General features: G+C 40.6%; 2 protein-coding genes across 2 annotated transcripts; both read right to left on the bottom strand.

The window, feature by feature from the left end:
• Positions 1 to 122: 122 nt before the first annotated feature.
• On the bottom strand, positions 123 to 12,371 carry LOC121513047 (protein shisa-7). The gene is made up of 6 exons (XM_041792535.1): positions 11,782 to 12,371; positions 6,448 to 8,871; positions 5,480 to 5,634; positions 4,951 to 5,016; positions 4,491 to 4,676; positions 123 to 4,316 (listed from the first exon to the last, which is right to left on the bottom strand). The coding sequence occupies exons 2-6, from the start codon at positions 7,218 to 7,220 to the stop codon at positions 3,349 to 3,351; spliced, it is 2,148 nt and encodes a 715-aa protein (XP_041648469.1). The 5' UTR covers positions 7,221 to 8,871; positions 11,782 to 12,371; the 3' UTR covers positions 123 to 3,348.
• Positions 12,372 to 15,397: 3,026 nt separating this feature from the next.
• Positions 15,398 to 22,103, bottom strand: ube2s (ubiquitin-conjugating enzyme E2S). The gene is made up of 4 exons (XM_041794476.1): positions 21,927 to 22,103; positions 19,599 to 19,746; positions 16,067 to 16,257; positions 15,398 to 15,982 (listed from the first exon to the last, which is right to left on the bottom strand). Exons 1-4 carry the CDS (start codon positions 21,927 to 21,929, stop codon positions 15,614 to 15,616), a joined length of 711 nt encoding a protein of 236 aa, XP_041650410.1. The 5' UTR covers positions 21,930 to 22,103; the 3' UTR covers positions 15,398 to 15,613.
• Positions 22,104 to 23,707: the final 1,604 nt, after the last annotated feature.

Here is a 23,707-nt window from a genome sequence, read left to right as displayed (position 1 = left end):
AACTCAGTGAATGAAGGTAAACAAAGTATGTGTTTGAAAACACTGATACCTGAATGCCAGAGGAGTGTACAGAGGTTTTAGATTTCTCAGGCAGAAAAGACAGACTAAAGATTGATAAATGACTAGAATATGTCAGATTTATGGTTGCAAAATGTCAAGAACATAAATGCAAAAAATGTCAGCTAAATAATCAATGACCAAACATTTTTTCCACCAACTTTATTATACAAATTCTTTGTATAAGTCACTGTTGTATCCAAGGGGGATCAATGCATTGAATATTAACAGAAGGGTCATTCTGAAATTAGGCATGAAAATAAATTTCATTTTTGGACACGATCCCTGTCCATACAAGATAGTGTTCATAAATGTTCACATTTCAGGTGGCCATTAACCATCCTCTCTCTCCAAATGAATTCATAATGGTAAAGACACACACCATATTCATTCATTTCTGTCTGATAACTAGCTCTGTAGCTTACTCGCCTGTGTGTTGGGTTTCTGCTGTGAAAAAGAATTAACCCCTGTTGTCTCTTAGAAGGGCTCTGACAATAGAAAGACAACAAAATGTTATGAGTCTGGCACTGTACAATTCATTAAATACTAACACGTCATTTGTTGATTCCTCAAATTAATGTCACTCAAAATATTCTGATTGTACTAGCTATACAAAATACAATACTTGCACAAATTAGATTAACCATTTATAAAATTGTGATCATGAGATTCAATGGATATGGCTTGTGAGATTTTACAGACTTTGCTACAGACCTTTTGTGGCTCTATTAAAAAAATCTAATACTACTGTATGTCACCTGTCTTATTTTCCCTGAAAGAGACACTGCGCTTAGGTTTCACCTCGGCGTCTCTCCAACATTCATTTCATCACACATACATTATGGCATCGAAGGTTTAGTGTGTACATCCCATAGTACGTTATCAGGGCAGGCAACAAACATAATGTCTCCTTTAAAAGCTTCCAGCCTGTCCCGAACACATCTATCCCTCCCCAAAAACACTGTCACATACGTCAAGAAGGCTGCAGATTTTTTCAATAGATGTACCCGAGTGGAAACCTAAGTAATCACTTGAGATCAAGAAGTCATAAGGCCGATGTCTAGGCACAGTACGTACAGCTGGAGAATCGGCCATATTTAAGCGTGGATGACCTAAAAAATCCAGGTGGCCTGTAAATGCCTCTCAATGAAATGGCGCTGGCATGCATTAAGATTCTGAATGCTTTTGAAAAAGTCAAATTTACGACCAGATGTATGAAAAACCAACCAGTCATGAGAATGCTAGTTATCTAAAAACAATAAACACTTAAATCCCACCAAGTAAAAGAACATCACACCATAAGATAATTGTTAATAATAACCATAACAGTTATAATAATTATTAATAATAACACTCCATCATATTAAGAACAACTACATTTAGCACTGTGTATAAGGAAGATTGTCCGAATATTTGTCCGTTTTTCATCTCCTTTCACAGGACTGAACAAAAAAAAGAAAAGAAAAAACAGTGGTAACAAGTTCCTTCTTTGATTTCCCTTAAAAAAAAAAATCCTCCCTCAGTTCAGTACCTCCCATTGATCGGTCACACGTTCAGCCGTGCTCATACGGATTGTAAACCTCGAGGATGCGATACAAAGTTAGATTGTATCTGGTGCAAATATCAGGGGGAAAGATTTGTGCAAAGTTTTGTCTGTGTTTCTCTTTGAACTGTGCTTAAATTGCTCTTTGTTGTTTTTTGTACACGTTAATACTTAATACATCATGACAATATCAACACTAAATCAAGAGAAAGAGATAGCATCTTATATGGACCACAGATATCACATACTACAGTATAGGATAGGATAGCCCTTAGTATTGATAAGCATTGTTATTGATGGGTTTTTTTTTCTCTTTTCTGTGTCTTTTTTTTTCGTCTCATACTGGCTGAAGTGCGATATGATACAGCAAGATCTTCATCTTGAGGACAGGCAGGGCTTCCCAGCCATCCAAGTCTCTTATGGTGTACGCAGGAGAAGGCCTCAGGTCTCCTGACTGAGAGGTGTGTTTTGTTTTTTCTGGCTTTCTCTGAAGCCGATTTCCTTTGACTGTACAAAATATCACTGACTTGTTTAATTTGTCACCTGGAGAGGATAATAAAGTGGTGATTGTCGGACCAGCTTCCTGTGTGGTATTTTCTTCATAAATGGCTTCTGAAGGACAGTTGTATAAGTCCAACCTTTGCGTCACACTGTCTATTCATTTGTGCTCTGTAGAAGACCCTGTGCCCCTATAGAAAGAAAGTTGCCCTTTTATTGGTAAACTGAACACACGGGTCTGTTTTGTTAGCTCTTGACTCATCTAGGTTAAAGTCAGCATTTTTAGGAACAAATGGCTCTGTATTATTTGGTAGCCCATTGTTAGGTCCTGATCCGAAGATGGGAGCATTAGGGAGAGACAGTCCATATGTAATCTAACAAGAGTAAACACTTCTGTAGTGTGGCAGTGATCAGAGTGAGTCCCTGTGGGGGTTTAATGTAAGGTCACATGGAAAACTAGGCAACCCAGGCATCAGATTGGTAATGTGGGTATGTCCCCAAGTTTAAATCGGGCGCAGAGTCCTGCCAAATGTGTGAGGCTGCACAGTCCCAGACAGAAAACAGCTCCTACCTCGTTCAGTCTTTAACACAGGAAGCAATAAAAAAGCAGTTCTGCCATCCTGTGTGAGGACAAGGTTGGTTCAGTAAATGTCAAAAGCATCTCCAAAAACCGTCATCAGGCACACAGTTCATGCAGACTCATCTGGTCCTTTTCAGATTAAGAGTTCAATAAATCAGGCTGATAGTCCAGAAGGTAGTCGGCTCGATTCTCGGTTAAATTCTGTGATAAAATATTTCTCAGTTTCTTCTTTTTAAGTTTCTTTTTTGAATATATACATCTATATATCTTCTCTAACACTAATATGGCTCCTGAGTACTTTTTGGAAAAACATATAAAAAACAAAATTATAAACGACACTTCTGTTGGTTTTGTCTCACCCTCCCAGTCAGTCTTTCTGCAAGTAATGGCACCGCTGTTTATGGCAATATGGCAAAATTTCTTACAAAATATGGCTGATGTAGGCTATCACATAACTGGAACAGATATTCCCACCTAGTTTTTTAATAAAGTATTATATCGAAGCTATTTAATAACAAGATAACACTAATTTGAATAGCCTAAGCACATTATACTGTTACTATATTATGCTGCTAGGTTTATTTTTAGTTGTATGTCTAATAGCTAAATGCAGAAGGGTGATCTATTCCCACATCTTGAATGAGAGTAAACTCTATTTTAGGCACTAACCTCACACCGTCACCTCGTTTTTACTCCCTGTCCTGATCCCCTGGCTCCCCCCTCCACTTCCTCCTGACCCCCCACCTCCCCCTCCTGGTATGAAATGTAGCTGCTCGATGGTGTTCTGCCTCTTCGCTGCGAAAGCCATCCTCCTGGCACTATGGCCCCCTAGTGTTCCCGTTCCCATGACTACCCCCTGTGCGGGCGCCTCCCCTGCCCAGCCCATGCCCCCACTCATGTGCCCAGTCATGGCCGTGTTTCTCTCCTGCTCCCGCCCGGACGTCGGGTGGGAGTTCATCTTTATCATGTGGTGTCGGTCGAGGGAGGGCGTGGCGCACACGTTCTGCTGGGACTGGGCCTTCTGCTGACGAGGCAGCGTGGGGACGATCCCTCCTCCTCCGCTTCCTCCTCCTCCACCTGCGCTTCCCCCTGTGTGGGCGTACGGATCCACCACCCCCATCCTCTCTTCCAAATGGTCTGGAGACATGAGCAGCCGCTCCTGCCTCTCCTGCCTCTCCTGCCGCTCCTGCCTCTCCTCTCTCCTGTCCTGGTTCTTCCTGGTGAGCGTCTGCGTGTTGGAGTTCTTATTGGAGGCCATGGCTTTGTAGTACTGGTGCTGCTGGTTCTTAGACATCCTGGACAAGGTCCCGGTGTTGCCAGGGACATCACCCATGTTGAGCAGTTGGTCGGTGGACTTGACTTTTCTTGGGGGTTTGGACAGTGTGTCGTAGTTTGGGTTGTACTGCGGCTCAGGAGGATCCAGAGGGTAAGGATTGGGGGTGGGTGAGGCAGGCATGCCAGAAGGCGGTGGAGGGATCCAGGGCCGGGCTGCATGCCTGGGAAGGGTTCCTCTCCCGCTGAGGGTATAGTCTCCCCCCCAGTGGAGGTGATGCTGGGAGGACTGGAGGGCCGGCTGGGCCGTGTGAGGCCGGCGCTTGGTGGTGCAGTAACCGGAAGAGTACTCATCGAGACCTTTCTCTGAAAGCCAAAGAAAATTTCTCTGAATTGTTTATCGCCACAGCAAATAGCCTCGACACATAATGACGCATACTGCACTCTCTGCAGCAGTGTCAAGACTGTCAACATGTCTCATGGAACAACTGCACAGACAGAGCGAGGGGCAGACTTTTATCAAACATGCAGGTCACTTACCGAGGCGTTTGAGGGAGGAGTATCTGTTGAGCTCTGGCTTGGTGGCGCTCTCGTAGGAGGGCGGCAGCTGAGCCAGGTTGTGCAGGGAGTGGTGGAAGGAAGGCTGGGATTTGGTGTTGTTGTGTTTACTGGAGAGCAGGGTGCCTCCAGCCGCCAGCTGAGCATTGTTCATTCGAGGCGTGCGCTCTGCAGAGACCACAGGGAGTAAAGCACCGTGTGTTAAATGAGATTTGCTCCTCTGGATATAACACGCTGTACATAGCAGGGTGTGAATGATCCAACATCTACTGGAACGGATTTTAACTTACTTTCTGCACCAAAACAAGAAATCAAAGCAATTAAAATCATTATTATTGCAGAGATAAATTAGTCTACTTCACCAAATTGAATAAGGCAAATGAAGATTTGTGGCATTTACATGTAATTTACACGGGAGCTCAGCTTTCAGCAGCTGCCTTACCGATAGTTGCAGTGTGTTTGGGGCTGGAGCCGGATGAGTGGATGAAATTGTGCTGCAAATTTCCCACTGGAAGTCAAAAGAAGAAAAGGTAATCAGCTCAAAAGACGGTTTCAACCTCAATGGCTCTTATGCATAAATAGGATGAAGGAGGAACAGACATTTTTGCTTCTGTATCAGCTCATATTAACTTCATTATACATGCTCAGAGAATCTAATATTTCAAAATCACAAATCTCAAGATACCAGTTTACCATTTCAGCACTGAATTGGTGTCCTTATTTTATAACAAAAAGAAGTAAATGCCATATTTTGTTGGCAATGACAGCCAAAGCTCATCACCATTGATTTTTTTTCCATAGTGTCACATGGTTACAAAGGCATCTTGGGGGTGTGAAAGAGAAAAAAACCTTTTACATGCAGACATGACAAAAACGATGTGCCTCGGCATACAGAGAATGCAGTTACAAAAGCTTTGATTGTGCCTCTGAGTCGTCTATTCACTGATGCAATAAAAGCCTGAGACGCTCACATCTGTTGTCCTTGCTGGGCAGGCCTGGGGCGTACAGATTTTTTGGAGCTCTCCCCAGTGTGCCCGTTCCATCGCCTACAGTCAGAGCCACGCTGTTGTTTCTCTCGTCCTGCTGGACCGGGCTTGACTGGTGCCGCAGCATGTCCACCAGGGCTCTGATGATACCATAAAACACAAGCAAAAACAGAAAGATGAGGTAAAAATGCGACTAAACTGTTGGCTAATTGCTGACTATCACATAGAATTCAAAGTGATAAAACATGTCTGGCACCTTTAAGTCATTCTGCTTAGTAGTCTGTGTTGTAGGACAAGCAATTTCCTGAGTATAATTCCTCAAATATCATTATAAATATGCTGGTATCATTTTTTCTCTTCACCACATTTAATCATATCATATCATAGCTCATGTAAGGCTGAACATTTGAGTGCAATTCATTAAATATAAATGACCTTATCTTTAAAACATTTACAACATTTGAAATGCACTGGAATAATCCTTTTTATATTCATCTATTGAATTGGAATCAAATTTAAACATAATAATAAAAAATGACTATTATCATTAACAGCATGCTTTCAGCAACCATAAACACTCTAACCTCTCCTTAGTCATCTTTATTAAATACTGCAGCCAAAGGTAGAAAATATCAAAACAGATAGAGGACAAAAAAATCATAAAATCAAGCACAATCTTCACTGCAAAGATTACCATCAGCATACGAGATGAAAAAGGCCCAGAGGAATCAAAACACCCGTGAATTCCACAGAAGCCTCTTGACGAAGATCAAATATGTTTCAGAGGATGACTAATGACATTATTCTGAGGCCAGAATGATGAATCTGGGCCATTCATGAAGGCCTGAAAACCTCATTCCAAAACAGTTTTCAAACATGCAATGAAGCAACAAACCATGAAGTGAATTCATGAATCCAGCAGTGAGAGAAAGGAATAAAAGAAAAAGCCTCACCTGGGCATGTTGAGGTCCCTCTGAATGGCTTCCTGCTGCACCTTGTTGAAGACCACCTTGATGCCCACTGCAACAGCCACCATGAACACCACCACACCTCCGATGACGAAGCCCGTGTTGTGGCTTTGCTGCTTCAGCGGGTCAAATTCGAGGTCAGGACCTAGCTCCTCGGAGATGATTGTGGAGTCTGTCTGCGGCTTGGCCCAGTCTGGAGAGTCGTAGTTGTTGCATTTGTCCTGGTCCAGCTGCCGGCCTCGCTCCGGACAGCAAAAGCGGTAGTGGCAGGTCCCACAGCAGTAGATATAGGTGTCCTTGGAGCAGTTGAAGGCACTGTCAAAGTGTCCCATCACATCATAATAACCTCGACATACGTCCATCCATACATCCATCATGCGGGGTCGACTGGGGGCCACCTGGGCTGCTCCTAAAGGAGGTGCAAGGGCTTCTGCAGAGGTCACATTCTTGGGGAACATGATCTGGGGAAGAGGTCTGGGAGGGGTCTCCAGAACTTCCTCTGAGATTTCTGGAAGTTTCTCTTGAGTGTTCTTCTTGACTTGCAGAGCAGCGGGTCTGATGTTGGCCTGCATGGCTAGGAGCAGCAGAGAGGGGCTGGGGTCAGCCTGAGGCTGCTCAGTGAACAACCTTCCTGAGTGGTTTACATGCTGAGGAGGAGAAGGGGACGGAAAGGTCTCCACAGCGGCAGCAGTGAGGGGGGCAGTGAGGAGGGAGAGCAGGGAGACGGCGAAGACTCGAAGATTGGTGGTGGGCGTCATTTTTACATGACTAAGAGATCTATTTTTCTGTTGTTGAGTCAATGCAGTTACAATAATGTATCCGCTTTGCAGTTTAACCCACTAAAACGGCATGTGAAATATTCAAGTAGCATGTACGACCTGCTGGAAGCTGATGATGTATAGTTTCATTTACTTATGTAGGATGTTGAAATCTGAAGCCTGCTTATTTCCCTAGAATCTGTGCACTTGCTCAGAAATATTAGAAAAAAGAACAGTAAAACAGTAGAGGGAAAAGGACCAACACTGTCAGAATCACTTGGTAGGTTTTCAATAATTGCTGATAATGGTGTTAAAATGATTTTAATTTACTGCTAGAGAGGAACTCTGAATGCGTAATGACTTCATCTTCTGCCCTCCAAAAACACCTCTCAAGTCTAGAACACTGTGCATCTCTGCAGAAAGGACAAATTGAAAACAACAATCTTCATGCTTTTAGTCCTTAATTCCTTAATCCTACATGTCCACCTGCTAGAAAGGACAAATGTCTGACTTGGTGCAAGACAAAAATAGGTTTTTCTAACCAAAAAGGCCAGTAAAAGTAATCACGAGGGAGATTCTTAATAAAATATGGCAGTCCTATACATTCCTGTGCTGATCATGGCACTTTAATAGAAGGATATGGCCTGTGATTTTGTTCTATGTAAACGGTTTTATCTGGTTTGCTCATTCCTGGGTGACTATTTTAGTGTAGTACTTCATACATTCAGAATTGGCACTTATTTAAGCAAATCTCTAGTGAAAAATGTATGAATCTAGAATTCTTTTCATATATTTGGTGTTTTTTGGCATCGTAAACAATCATACAGAATAAAAAGACAGCATGGCTAATAAACGCTGTCTGTTAATGATGCCAAATTTCTATGGAGATCCATGCAAAGCTGTTGTAGGCACTCATCACATCTATAGAAACACCACATACTCTGTGTATTTCCCTGTTTCCTTCTGTTGGATTATCGTACACTGGTACCCAGCTGGCACACACTGTTTCTGCTATCAGGCTGGGGTGATAATGAGGGAGGGCTCGCCTTAAGTGCTAGAGGACAGTAACAGCTGAAAATCAGGAATAAGCATAAACCAGCCTATGGTGCAAAGAGGCAAATGTGATGGATTTTAAATGCTCTGCATTCAGCTTTTAAGCACAAAAAAAGTTGCCTGTCATTGAACTGCAGCTCTAATTAGACGTGAACTGAATGGCTTCACCCTGTGACATGTCTTTCTAAGTAAAATTATTCCTGATTGGTCTCGGAGGTTCAAAGAATATCACTTTTGTTGAGAAATATGTAAATGCATGAAGTTATTGTGTTGGAGGTGTTGGCAATAATAGACAGAAGCAGATCCGTCTCCCACAGAAATTATAATTACATGTAATTATCAAAAACGTCCCTATCTGTGGCAGAGAATGTAGGCACAGACTGGGGGAGATGGAGCGTTGAAATCACCAAGGGGCTCCGCTTGTTTCAGTTACATGCTCCTCTGACCTTCTGAGGAGGGTTCAGCGGAGGGAAAATGAGAGAGACAAAGCTCTGAGTAAATGTTTGAGAAAAATGGAAGAATTTCTCCTCTGTGTTGTGCTTGATTTCCAGAATTCTCTTCAGGATTTGCACAGCAACAATCAAACCTGGAACATCCACTGCAACACAAATTAAAAAAAGCATGATTAGAAAGCAGCTCTGCAACCTTTGTGTGTGCACATATAGAGTACACATGTGCTCAATTTTTATTAATTGCATTATGTGAACAGATGTGCGTTCAGTGAGGCGGATTGCATGTTAGTGGGCCTGTTTTGGTCACAGGAAGAACACGAGAAAGGCAGAGGGATAAATGCAGGGTAGGGATTTAAATAAGCAAAAAGAGATTGTGGCGAGCGGGGAAGAGCCAGAGGTATAGATGTGCAGAGACGACCGTGAGTGGGAGGGCGGCGTGTGTGGGTGGCACAGAATCAAGTACATTTCTCCCAGCACTTACCAATACAACATCACACAAACAGCACCACCAAACAGAGCTGCAAATACAGTCAATGCCACACTCAAGAAGAGCGCTAATCCAAACTATTAACCAGCTTGTGTAGGGGCCAATCTGAACTGTGAAAATTCTTTGCACGTTTGTAAATTTTTTTGCATGTGAGAGACTATAGTAAACGAATTCTTTAAACCTCCTTGTAGTCTTCTCTTTGCTCCCTTTTCTCCCTCATTCTGCCTTTCTCTCTTTCTCAGATTCTGTGCGTGGGTTGAGGCAGCTAACTCTCTCAGAATAGCAATGCAGCTCTGTCTGTGTGTGAGTGAAAGAGGCAGTGAAAGAGAAGGGAGGCAGAATCCAATCTACACCCATTAGACCGACCAGATTTCAAAGTCACATCTGCTGCACGTCTCTTGGTTTGGAAAAAGATGACACTGACGCCCGTGTGCTTCCTTCCAACTTCCTCTGCCAGATTTTTGCTCTTATTCTGCTGATAAAAAGATGTAAATGTTACCGGCCTCAGGATTGCAGGATTGAGAATTAAGACAGAAAGTCACCTATTTGCTGATTCTGTTTGACAATAATCATTTTATTTACCTATAATATTGTAAATATGCTGATTTTAAAAATAATCGTGAATACTTTGTTTCACAGTATTATGAAAATCACTATTAACTCACTGTCAAGGTAAGTATTCTTTGGAGACAGCAAAACAAAATCAAAGACTGTAATTTGCTGTCTAACTAGCAAAATAAAAATGTACTTACACATTACTGTTAACATGGCATAATGTAGACCACGACAGTGCTTAAATTATCTCTAACCTCACATCACTGAGCTTATGTGACATTTACTACTTCACCCTTTTAAAATTATTTATTAAAGACCTACTGTAGCTTGTACTCATTACTGCTGAGCGGAAAGCTAGCTACGCACTTGCCTTTACAATATGGCTATAGCCTGCTACACTAGCACAAAGCTAACGCGTTATTTTGAAGAAAAGAATGGTTAATATCGTCTAAAACTCACATTTAAAGAAACTCTGCTATCACTCAGCTACTTGTTACGCTTCTCACATAATTAATAAATTAACCTGCTAGTTTTTTATAGTGTTCAAGTTTGCTTTTATTTGCTTTTAAAGGCTTACTAACCTGAGAAAAGACAGGAAATCAAACTTTTGCGTAGCTTGTTCGGACCTAAGTTATCGCGTCCTGGCTTTTTTACTTTATTAGCCCAAAATTAAGACTTTTTTTTTTTGTCACTGTGCAGAGCACCATCTCCTGGACAATCTTGGTATAACAAGTGAGACATATGACAGATGACAGATAGGGGTTCTCCTATAAAATACACATTTAACCTTTATACGAATTTTCTAATTAACTCATAGCTTTAAATGTATGCAGTTTCGAGTCCTGTACATAAGCAACTCCACATATAAACATGCAGCTTTTTAAATAATGACTAAGATTTATAATCTAAATTGCTCGAATGTGAATTAAAATGATGGACTTTGTCATCCTGCAGCCAAAGGCTGGAAGTCTAATCCCAAATCTTTCACAGAAAGTGACTCAACATGGAAAGGAAGCGCATGTTTTCCTGTAGGGATCTCTATTCTGTGCTATTGAGGCAATGCTGCAGAGAGAAAGAGGGGGAGAAGGAAAGAGAGAGAGAGAGCAAGGCTAGGAACCAAAGGGTGAAGGGCACACATTCAGAGCTGTGAAGATGCGTCCCTGAGTTACGTGGCCACTGGAGGGAGAACAAACCGTTTCCACAGACTCGAGCAATTGTATCAAAGCAAATGAAGCACACGGCGCCCGCTTCTTCTTCTTCTTTTTTTTTTCCTCCTTTTCTTGTGCAGGAAGCCCAGCAGCTGTGCAAACGGGTTGAGCGCGCAACAATTTCAACAGGTGTTTGTTGGAAATGAAACAAAATGGCTTCTTTTCCTGTAGAAAAGCTAGTGCAAACATGCATTCTTACATGAATCAATAAGTGGGGGGAAGTCTACATAAAAGTCGATGCAAAGATGTCGACTAAGAAAAAGGCGATAGCAGCGTTTGCGCGTGAGTTGTTAAAATAAACGCCGCGCAATGACCACGCATCAGAATCTGCACTCTTCAGACCCCATCACTCATTAGGTTAATAAGTTGCAATGAACAAGCATACAGGTTATGGACATGACTTGCATGTATCAGTAGGCTAGAAGTGCGTGGGTGTATCCGTGCCGGTGTGTGTTTGTGTGTGTGTGTGTGTGTGTGTGCAGTCCGGCTTGTTCTGTCTGTTTGTGCGCCTTAATATCAATATGTTGATTATGTTTAAACGTGCAGGAAGGTGTCGATGGTAGATTTTCAGTGATGAAAAACGTGTCAGTGGCGCACAAAGCCCGTGTGAAGATGTTTTCTCTGTGGCGCAGCTTTCATCCAAATGTTTTGTTTCAGAGCCTCCGGCACAGCTGATGCGTCCAAACAGATGGCAAACTCGTTCTCCGCACTCTCACAAACACACAGTGAAGGTATGAAACAGTTTTTGTTCCTGATTCCGTACCTGATGTTGCGTTAATAAAAAGGTGCATAATGTCGTGTCTTACCTGTGCGTTGCTCTGGGGTCTGATGCTGGAGAGGAGCGCTGGGAGAGCCTGCGCACTGAATCTCTCTCAGATGGCAGCCTGTTATTGTAACAGAGGATGATCAGGACAGCGTGAATTGTTGCCGGATCTGCCACCTGTTTAAAAATGTTTTTTTTTTTCTTCCCTCTTCAACTAGCTGCAGATCTCAATCTCTTTTCTTGATTTGTCTCCATCCGGCATCTGTTAATCCATTGTTATGGCAGAAAGAGAGCAAGAAAGACGCGAGCAGCAGACAAAGATGGTCAGCGTCCATAACGAGATGTTCTGAGATTTTCTGATACATGTGACAATTAAGCTAAAAACTACACCGGATAACTGATATACAACAGAAGTTATAGAGGAGCAATCCTGGGTGCTGCGCGAGAGCTCAGGATGCGTAAAGTGTCTCCAAAATATAGAAAAATCCTCACTAATTGAACTTTTCCTCTAGAACTGACTTAAGCTGGCTGTCTTCATAATTTCCAAGCGAGATATAGGTTACACCGCCTAACTGCGACTGGCCTGACGGAGGTCCGCCGGTGGGGGAGCGCTGTGATTGGTCGCTCAGTCTGGTGCTGATGAGACTCTCAGCTCGCGCTGCTACTGATGATGCTGCTACTGGTCATTAAGCCCATTCAGCTGGTGGCGTTCATGTTTATTACCCTCCAATTCATTGCTCTCTTTAATTGAATGACCCTGGAGGCCTACTTTTTCAGCAGCTCTAGCAAAAATATCAGTCAAGGATTAAGCAACACTGTTATTCGAGAAAGTAAAGGGAAAGGGAAGAAACAAAGCAATTACATTATATGGGCAATAACTTGCCCCCACACAGAAAAGCAGGAGGTAAATTTAGGGGGAAAACACCCTCTAAGATGCAAAATGTGTGTATGTGTTTTTTTCTTTGTATGTGTGTGAGGGAGAGAGAAAAAGAGAGACATGGTTGCCACAGCAACTGTGTCATTATGTTGGTGGCAATTATGAAAGCAATGAAAACGGGGAAGGGGAGAGGATTGGCGCAAAAGATTTAACACTGGAGCGTGAACGAAACTGTCAATTAGACCCAGACCTGCTCTGCCAGTTCAGAGATTTCTCCAGGTTTAGGTCGAGCTGCTGGATACATGAAGAAATGTACAAAAAAAATAAAGCCTAAAGGAGTGAAGGAGACGCAGTGTGTGAGGTTTGTAATGGATGGAGTTGGCTCCATACAGTAACTGCCTCCTCACGAGCCTCAGAACAGCAGCACATGAATGAAAACACATTTAGGATTTTTGTAAAATTTTTGACGTGAATTGTGATGCTCGAATTGGAATTACACACAGGGCCAAGACACAGATTCACAATTAACATCGTACTGGTGTTTAGGGGAAAATAAACATGCTTTTCCTATTTAAACCTGACCAAGATTGGAACAGACCAGAGGTTTGTTTGAAAAAATACTTAAGGCAATAACAGCAAAGAAGGCGGAAATCAGGTGGGGAAGGAGGTAAGCACTTCCAAAATGTGGTTTGGGAAAGGTGTTTAGGGTTTTGTGGAGCCCCAGGTGTCTAAGAAAGACCTGATTATTACCTGCATGACAGGCTACTATTTCTACACAGGTGGGTGGGCTGCAGCATGTCTGCAGCAGAGGCGAGTGGAGCCCTTCATTAGACGAGCCAATGACGCTCTACCGAAACACTTTCACTCACTTGTTTGCTGGGGTGGGTGCAATTACTGATTTCCCCTCATAATGGTTATTCCATCACTGCAGAACAGGAGAGCACTATAAACAAAATGAAGCAATATCATACGTCACACAACAATGAAAGCCTAACTCTCTGAGGCTATACTGATGCACACACACACACATTTATGTACAACAGTTTGATAAACAATTATGCATCCTAAATGCCACCAAATAAGGAGCAAACATGACTCATTTTTCATTTCACTTGTGGTATTTCAATGTTTTATTAATTTAAATAATTTAAAATGGACACAAAATATCCAGCCAACAGTCTGCACAGTGACAAGAGTTCCAGAGGCACCTTTTCCATCCAAATTAACACAACGCTTCAGTGTGTTTCCTTGGGAAATGTAGACCCAGCATGCATTTAGTAAAGAGAGAAAACCTGCCCAGGAAACCTAGCCAGTGCTAAGAGTGGGGAGAAAAGTTCTATCAAATGTGGAGGGTTTTCTTTCTACTGACTGCTCCTCAGATACCCGCATGGCTTGTCAAGAACTGGGTATGTGAAAGCACCAAACGGCTTTATAGGGGAGTAGGGGTACAGGTTATGCTTCTACAAGTAACAGATTTTCTTAAGTAGTCTGGCATCCTGCCCTGTTCCTTTTAAAGGAACCCAACACCATCAGACAAATTCACCTTATCAGATGGATATTTGTATCTCTCATGTATGTAATGTATGTACAAAAAAATCACTAGATCTCTGCTTTTTGAGTAAATTTGAGCTTATACATTCACCAGGAGGCTTCTCGTCTTGTTTTTTTTTTGTGCACCACAAGAGGTCATCAGTCAAAATAGACAGGAAAATGATCAAGCTATATTTACATTGTGGTAGCAAATGTGTACGTCTACTTTGGTAGAAAACGTTTGAAATCTGTTTCTCAATGAACCTAATGAAGGTAAAGCCAAACATAGTACAAAAACACTCCCGGTTTGTGCTTTCTGAAGTAAAAGCAGCTTTAGCATTTCTTTGGAGAAACCCCCTTTTATGTTTCTATTTTGAAAAGCTTACAGCAGGCTTCCACTGTACACTGAATCAAGCCACTTATAGGGAGGTTCATTAAGGTAAGACTTATGAAGAATTACAGGGCTTTGACAGCAGGGAGACAAAGCCATCATGCGGTTACTGCATAGGCATGGCCGAGGAGTGCTCCAGCCAAATGACATCACATTACCAGTGCAAACAAAAACATGGCAGCCTCCTGGTGAGTTAATAAGCTCAAATTTACTCAAAATGCACATATCTAGTGAGTTTGCTTGGTCAGTTTACATATGAGAGATACAAACATCTATCCAATAAAGTGAATTTGTCAGATTATGTCAGGCTCCTTTTAAAGCCACTGATCTAGTTCATCACACAAAACCACAAGACAGCCGAGTATGAAGGTCAACTATAAACAACTTTTGAAAATACTGGACAGTGAAGCCATTTTAGAAAAATAAAAAATAAAACTTAAAAGGGTTGAAATTCCATAAAGAACATAACCGACCTCTTATAATCCACTATCAATCCTTTCCATACCTTTGCCTTTATTGGATTACTATATGAAAACTACAATTTAAAAACAGGTCACTGTTCTGTGTAACAATATTTCTTTCCAAAATGTGACCCTGCTGCCTTTATATGTAATTGGTAATCAACCTCTGTTATTTCCTTTGAGTAACATCCTGGTTAAGGCTCACAAGTGAGCCTGGCTGAGCAGTACACAGTACCATCACAGCAAAATGACTTCTGAACAGATCTCATTGAGAAGGCAGATATAAGAGGCAATGTTTTTGAACAATAAAATTAAATTCCTCCATTGTTCATTCACACAAGGCTGAGAAAAATAAAATTTATGGCATGATTTAAGCAGTCAAAGCGTCGTCTCTTTCTGCTAAAAGTCAAACAAATATATTTTATTGTCTTAGAAATAAGTGACACACCTGCAACGCCAACAGGACAAATTTGAGATATGAATACAAAGTGGACAGTCTGGACAAGTGGTAGAAATGGTCAGAAAAAGGGAACAAAAACTCATCTGCACACTTCAATATTTATATTTACACACTTTCTCACTCATACACATACACACTGAGTATTTTGCTGAGGTATTAAAGTCGCCTCAATGCGCGCTTTTTATCCGCTTTCTTTTTCCCTGCTACATTATTAGTGTTACTACTATTGTTACTATTGCTGCTGTTGGTGCTAGCACCGTTAGCTCCGTTACCCAGAGCTGCTGGCACAGCTGCTGCACTTGGTCCTGCTCTCTTCATGGGGTCGCCTGCGTGCTTTTTTGGTTGCGGGCCGTCATTAGGGTCCTGAGGTGCCCCAGACGTCCCGCCGGGCCCGCCCATGGCGTGGATCTCTGTGAGCAGACGAGCACGGGATTCATACTCTGCATAGTCCTCTAACAGCAAGCGGCCTGCCTCTTCATTAAGAGCCGACTCAGGATTCGGATGGATGAGAAGACATTTGATTGTCTGTGAGGAAATAAAGAACAAATGTTAAAAACATAGGAGGGGAAACACAGCAGAAACACTAGTAAGATTGTTTGTTGTCCTTACAAGTAAGACATGTCGGAGGCCAAGTTCTGCCTTCCAGTCTCTCTTCAACACATTGACGCAGATCTCTCCCTTGTGGCCCACATTGGGGTGAAAAATCTTGGTCAGAAAATACCCCTTAGGTGGAACCGCAGGGAAGTCCTTCCCGAGGACCAGACGCATTCGGAAAACGCCACCGGCAAATGGAGTTCCCTCTGTCAAAGCATAAAAAATTAATTTCATGAACAGTATGTTCTGACTGTGCTAAGCTACCTCCACAAAAAGAAAGAGGGTCATAGAGCAACAAACAAACAGAAAACCTTTCATCTGAGTCTGTATTATTACATTTCTTGAGTTGAAAAAAATACAGAGAATTTCCATTTAAAGATGACAAAAGAAGACATAAATATGTCCAGTCCAATATCTAATAAAAATACTCTTATATAGAACCAGTAAATGCAGAGAGGTTGCACTGTGGAGGAGTTAACAAATGTGGACAAGTATGTGGTTCTTCAAGGCCTACTTGACAATAACAGGGTCTTTGGTAACAAGCTCCTAGAAACAAGATGGCATGGACAATGTAGGCTGTGTTGTTTAAGAGGGTTGTGTGTTTTATAACAAAGCAACAGCTACAAACTATTTCAATAAAAGGTATTTATGCAATCATACTGCATAAACATTTTAAGAATCTATGGGAAAAATCGACTTTATTAAAGTACTGCGTTGTTGCGTGTCATAAGAATACGCTGGACTCATGAATGAATGAATTTAGAGATGAGAAACAAAGAAAGAAAGAAATAAACAAAGTTGTTTTGTGAAACTTCTTGAAACTTGTGGCATCTCTTTGCCCTATGCTTGAACTATCTATAAACAGTGGTGCAGAGCTGTGTCCCCACTCATTTTTTCCTTGGGGCCCCCCTACATTTACCTAAGAAAAGTGGAGCCTACTCAGGACCCAAGAGAGAAAAGAACTGATAAACTGCAGCCAAAAATCAATATAGAATTAATTGCATCACTGATAAACCCCTAAAAAAGGCCAATGCGTGTTTGTCTTATCAAAAGACCTTCATGTAAACAACTTAAAGTGTAAGTGGACCCCCAGCTCGGAGCTAGCTCTGCCCACTTAAGTAATTAAAAATGCACAGGAAGTGAGCAGTTTGGTACTGAGAGGAGGGAGGGGAAAAGGACAAGGTTTTCCAGATGAGGTGGGAGTGACCGTGACATCCCCTTGCCAGAAAGTGACACAGAGTCCCACAACACTGCTGCCTCAGAGCGATCTTCTGAGGTGGAGGATTTTTCCCCTCCAGAGTCCCTAAAAGCAGGCTTTTGTGTGGTGGTGGACCGTGATGGTCTTGAGCGCTATCTGTTTGGACCATTGGCTCCAGCACCAGCGTTACTAAGGCCTGAGCTCTCAGAAACCTACCAATGTTAGGTACCTACGTCACATAAGCCCCACCTTTTCAGAAAAGATTTCTTAAAGCAGATGTCTGTTTGAGTTTATTAAATGTCACACTGATGTGTTATATTATATTTCAGTCAGATACTTCAGTGTAAAGCTGAAAAAAATGTTAAAGTGTTCACTACTTCTTTAATAACTGCTTTGTCACGGTTTTAATCAATGTTCCAAATCTAATTTTGGCAGCCTCATACCAGACAAAGCCTCGCACCCCCTCCCCCAACGTCTTTATAGTCATCCAATACTCATAATTACCTAGATTACACTTTCAATTGTTATTACTAGGAATCTCAAACTTATTCCATTTAACTCAGTACAGCCAATATTGTTGTAAAAAACTTAAAATCCCACTTCTGCTCAGAACGGTGTAATAGCTATGTTTCACTTTAATAATCTGTCAAAAAATAAATTTACATAATCACTTGGTGAGTGTTTAGTATTCAATCTGACAATCAAAATCAACTTAAAGTGATCAGCTGAATGACCTGAGCAGTCAAAAAAGTGAACTCAAATAACCTCAGATTCACTTAGAGGTGGTGAACAGAGTCAATAGTCACAATAACATATGAATTCAATAAATTAATTTTAAATACTATAATTCCACTTAGAAGTTATCTTGACTCTATTAGTCACAACAGAAAACTGAACTCAAAAATGAATTAAAAACATCCTAAATCCACTTTAAAGTGGTGTAAATAGTTTCACCTGAATAGGATCAAAATCATACAGATTCAAAACAACAATCTTTTTTTTAAAAATGTAGCAGCGTAATCTGAGATGTAAACCAAAACATTAACAATGGAATAAAACCCAAATACAAGGCACTCTTGTAATTTCAGTGCGCGTTCTAAAGTGCAACTAGAGCTGCTACATCACTCCCCCTCCCCTTACTTTTTCTCGGAGACTCGGCAGTGACATGGGGCATCTGAGCTCCAAATGTCTGTAGTGAAGCTAACGGCAGTGAAGTTGCTTTTCTCTAGTATGCTGTCACGTACTTTGTTGGACAGCTCCGGTAAAGCAGCGTCAGTAATGTAATGTTGAGACGGCAGGGCACAGCGTGGGTCCAAATTCTTGACCACAGAGAGGGGCTGGTTGTCCAAAGTGATGAACTCGACCACTTTTTTTTACCTCCGCCAAGGAGGTTATGTGATCGGATGGGTTTGTTAGTTAGTTTGTTAGCAACATAACTCAAAAAGCCATGGACGGATTTTGATGAAATTTTCAGGAAATGTCAGAAATGGCATAAGGAAGACTTGATTACATTTTGGGAGTGATCCAGATCACCGTCCGGATCCAGGAATTTTTTAAAGGATTCTGTACTACTGGGAGATAGGGCAAATGGCGGAGGTCTACGCTCTCTGAGTGCTTTTCTAGTACTGTTATCTTTTATTGCCTTATCACTCCCTCGAGGGTACTTGTCTTTCCTCTTAAAGTCCAGAATGTGTATCTTTGGTGAACCTGCCTGTTGCTCTTGTAAAGTCCCTGTATTCTGCTGCATGTTTTGATCGGAGATGACGGAACAAATTTGTAGTGTTAAACGCAGCTCTGCTGCTACCACCTCGTGAAAGGGTCGTGTTACAGATGCTGCAAGTGGTCGTTGGACTGTTTTTGCTCTCAAGTTTGAAGTTTTTCCACACCGCTGACATTTTTAACACATGAAAGCTAATTTTGCTACCACTGCTCTGTTGTTACTGCCGTGTTTACAGCCTGTCGTAAATTATGCTCTATTTACAGCAACTGATGTAAATGATCAGCTGGGCTGATTGGATCAAATTGCTGATCGCAGATCAATTAAAAATGTTTAGTATTGGCCCTGATCCGATACGTGATTGGGATCAGGACATCCCTGATAGTGACTGGGTCATCTTCAATATGACACCGATTCCTCATTTTCTTTAGAGAGTGTAATAACAAAATAAATAAAAAACTGAAACTTAACCTGTCATTACAATCCATAAGGAGGTCTGAAGAAAGGAATTTTAACTAACCCGTTTCTATCTCATGATTATCCTAACGAATTAGTAACGTGGTGTTTCAGTAGTTTTTGTGTCTTCTTATGGTCAATTTAAGGTTGTTGTAACCCCACAGTGTATTCCTTACCTGGTCCTTCAATGGCTGTATGCAGTTCAGTAATGTCTTCCTCACTGGGATAAATCTTGATACCCTCAGGCGGGTCTGCCGCTAAAGCTGAAACCTCTTTGTAGACCAGGCGAAGAACATGAGGAGGCAAATTCTCCACATTGGAGTTCTGGGGAGAGATGGGAAGATGGTTTAGCAACTGATCAGCAACTAGGGAGGGTAGAGATTGCTTTATTGAAGCCAGTTAATAACTGAGTGTAGGAGATAAAGTTCATCTTGTATAACAAAATAAGTAAGTGAACTTGCATGTCTAAAGTATAGGTTTCTCTTTGGGAAAAAATCTTTTGACCTCAAAACAGGCAGTCTTGGTTGAAAGCCACCCTGTAGCTCCTTTCTACACATCAGTCCCCACTCTTTTCCCTCCCTGCTCTATCCACTGTTCTCATAAAGGGATAAAAGCCCAACAATAAAAGTAAATAATGAATTAACTAATAAATTTGAATGGCATATCTTATGCAGCTGTAATAATTAGGGCTTTCAAGATTAATCAAGTTAATCATGATTAATTAAGGTCTACAATTAGTGCACTACTTTTTTTTTTTTTAAATCATGATTATTCTTATGCTTTCTTGTCCCCCCGACACACTTTGGTCAATTCTTGTCAGCGTCTCCCTGCAGCCACAGTGAAGTAAAACAAGTCCATCACTGCTCCTTAATGTCTAATTTCACTTTTAAAACTCACATACAGCTCAGTGGGTGAGTCAGAAGTCATCAGGACCTTTTAAGTGTTCTCTTGTGTTTAAGAGTATGTTATACTCTCTGAGCTACCAGTAGAAGCAGATCTGCAACCAAATAGGAAGTTATTACCTCTGCCAAGGAGGTTATGTGATCAGCAGGGTTCGTCCGTTTGTTTGTTTGTTAGCAGCATGACTCAAAAAGTCATGGACAGATTTTGATGAAATTTTTAGGAAATGTCAGAAATGGCATAAGGAAAAAACTGATTAGATTTTGGGAGTGATCCAGACCACCGTCTGGATCCAGGAATCTTTTAAAAGATTCTCTACTATTGGGAGATAGGGCTAATGGTGGAGGTCTGCGCTCTCTGAGTGCTTTTCTAGTTTACCCTTACTTTAAGACAGCAGAAAATTACAAAATGTCAAAATAAAGGTTTCAAATTCAAAATAGAAGAATTTTCAAATGTGATAATGGGTGCGATTAATCATGATTATCTACAGAAATTCTGAGACAAATTGCATTAAAGTTGTAATATTTTGACAGCCTTAGTAATAATATTTCCACACCAATATTAATTTCTTAATATGGTATGGTATATTGCCAGAATAATGTTGACATTCAAGAAAAGGCCATCTAACTACTGGAGCAATACTGTTAAATAATGGGAGAGAATAAGATGGTTTAAAACCGGCAAGCACTGGTTTTGATGTTGCTAAATAACTATAGTTACCATCGTTATACTGGTGAATAGAGGTATTAAATGTACTTGAGTAATCCAAGTAATAAATTATTTTTAGAAATGGTAGCTACAGGGTATCTGCTCTGTAGCGTAGTGGTGCTTCTGCAAAGAATGAATTTTGCCCTTTAAAACCAATCATTTTTTTCGTAAAGGAAATAAAGCAAACGAAAAAGAATGTTTCTCATCTAATGAGTTTAACATATTAATTATTAAACTGACAGTTTTTAAAGTAAAACATTAAAGAGGATCATTTGTGTCTTAAGATTTAGCCTACAAAAGTCAAAACCTAAAATTAAATCCCCGGACAGCTTACATGATTTTTCTCCTTCTAAAGAACACGAATGGCGATGTTTTGAGTGCTTGGTTGCTGACAAAGTTTTATTAATATCGTCATTTTGGCTCAGACAAAGCAGATATCTTCCATGGTTTATGAAAGCTACAAACGTACTATACACACCGCTGAAGTATTACAATAAAAGTCTAACAAGTTTTATCAAGCATTACTATGAGACCATTTATCATTTATTTACGTGAACACGAACCCCAAGAAATACTAACTATATAATAACACAGTACGTAACTTCACCGTTATCGTTACGCTCTTCTGTCAATAGCGTTAGCATAACTAGCTTAGCCTATACCTGATCATGTAAATAATAAACAACCCGAGTCTTTGATACATACAATAAAGCATTCAATTAGTTAGTTTGACTGTTTCATCATTTAAAAGTTGACGTTGCTTTAAAATTCAAGTCAGGGAGTCCATTAAAAATCCCTAACCGACTTCAAAGCTCGACGGCTGGCGACGGCTAAACGTCGAAGCAAGCTAGCAAATGCTTTTAGCCTTTAGCAATATGCTCAGCCAATCGACTTACCATCTTCAAACAGAGTTCTGCTGATGCGGGGAATGTCTGGGTTGTGTCAGATGTGAAGTGACGTTTCCGTTATGTTTGAAAAACTCTCTTTAATATAAACTTAGCCGGGTTTAATGGGCTACTCTTCTTTTCTTCTTTTCGTTGACACAGGAACAAAAATACGATTCTCTATTTAACCCACTACCAATGTACCACAGACCAATGGGCATCTTAGTGGCGCGACACGTCAGAGAGCTTCAGCCAATTAGGATAGAGTTCTGTCGTGACGTCTTAGTAGGAAACCCTTACAGCCACACAGAGTGGAAAACATTACTAATACTTGGTCGTCATTGGTCCGTTTGAAAAATTCAAATCCCCCACAAATCTTATGAAATGATAAATTCTGTAAAAAAAAAAATACATTGAAACTGAACTAGAAAGAAAATAAAATTTGTCTAAGTATACAACAAACAAGGGATGGGACGGTATACATGATATAATACGGTTATACAGCAATACATGAAACTGAATCTAATTAAAAATTTCTAAAGGAAATTTCAAGGAGAAAATAAATCATGTTTCAAAAGAGTTTATCTGAAATTACTGAGGAAGAAAAATACCAAGTACTGAAAGACAAAAAAATGACCCAGTTCTGTGTGACATGCTCAGATTTCATAATATTGAGTCCATCTAAAGGTTTAGTGGCGCTATTAGCAATTAAGATGCCCCAGGCAAAGTCTAATAAAAGGCCCTTCCCCACTTTGCCAAACACAATAATAGCTGGAGAACAAAATATTTTGAAGCATATGTTTTTCCTGGTAACAAACTACAAGACATGTAGAAATCTTAAAAAAGAAGAAAAAAGAATAACCTTTATGCCCTACAGTATTTACTCATCACTTCTTAGAAAAGCATCATAACTTAAGGTCACAACATCCCAACATTTTCACATGTCTCTAAAATAGGCTTAAAAATGGTATATGTTTACTTTGGGGACACCATCCATTCTTCTGCCACAAATCATAAGGGCCTTTATTTCTTTTACACAGCAAAATCTGTGTAGGCAATTAATAGTGTCAGAGTTAATACTGACATTTTTACTCTACAGAGTGTTGATTTAACTCTTTTTAGAGAGATAGAACCTTAAGACTAATGAAGTGTCATTATTGACTCTTTTTGGAGCTAAATTAGCTCAATCTTACCACTAACCAGTGTTAATTTGGCTCAACACTTCTTTGTAATGTTAGAAATGTACACTTTCCATTTTCAACTGTTGAAGTGATATCCTCTCATTTACACTTTAAGGTTTACATATTTATGCAATTAATCACTAAAATATGGGGATATTGCTAAAAAACAACAACAACAACAACAACAACAAAAACATCTTAACACAACAATGAGCTATTTCCTTTTACTTCCAGTGTTAATCTGAAGTTTATACCATTTTGATTTATTGACATATCGCAATGTGCTTTTTATAATTGTTAAAAATTGCCATTTTGTATTGGACTCTTGTGGCAAAGTCAAGACTGTTCTGTTAAGGAAAGAGTCAAGAGACAAATGCAGAGTTGTGCAACACTCTTTGATTAAAATTATTCCACCACCCTCTCCTGTAGTTTACTACTTGCCACAGGCAAGAAGTTGGTAACTCAGTTGACAACTTCTTTCATAGTACAGATGTGTCTAACATCAAAACAACAATAAGCCACCAGGAACAAGAGCCAAGGCATCCTAGCTATGATCACTAAACAACAGGCAACATCTAAACTCATATAAACTCATGAAAATACACATAAAAA

The sequence above is a fragment of the Cheilinus undulatus genome, linkage group 8, assembly GCF_018320785.1.
Source record: "Cheilinus undulatus linkage group 8, ASM1832078v1, whole genome shotgun sequence".
In the NCBI taxonomy this organism is placed as follows: Eukaryota; Metazoa; Chordata; class Actinopteri; order Labriformes; family Labridae; genus Cheilinus; species Cheilinus undulatus.
The sequence above is the reverse complement of the archived record's forward strand: the minus strand, read 5'-3'. Positions and strand labels throughout refer to the sequence as shown.

Coding starts and splice junctions, on each gene's coding strand:
- LOC121513047 (XM_041792535.1), bottom strand. CDS start 7,220: ATGACGCCCACCACCAATCTTCGAGTCTTCGCCGTCTCCCTGCTCTCC. Junction 5,017..5,479: donor GCCCAGCAAGGACAACAGAT/GTGAGCGTCTCA, acceptor TTTGACTTCCAG/TGGGAAATTTGCAGCACAAT. Junction 4,317..4,490: donor CTCCTCCCTCAAACGCCTCG/GTAAGTGACCTG, acceptor TTTGGCTTTCAG/AGAAAGGTCTCGATGAGTAC.
- ube2s (XM_041794476.1), bottom strand. Junction 16,258..19,598: donor TACAGCCATTGAAGGACCAG/GTAAGGAATACA, acceptor ATGCTTTGACAG/AGGGAACTCCATTTGCCGGT. Junction 15,983..16,066: donor GCCTCCGACATGTCTTACTT/GTAAGGACAACA, acceptor ATTTCCTCACAG/ACAATCAAATGTCTTCTCAT.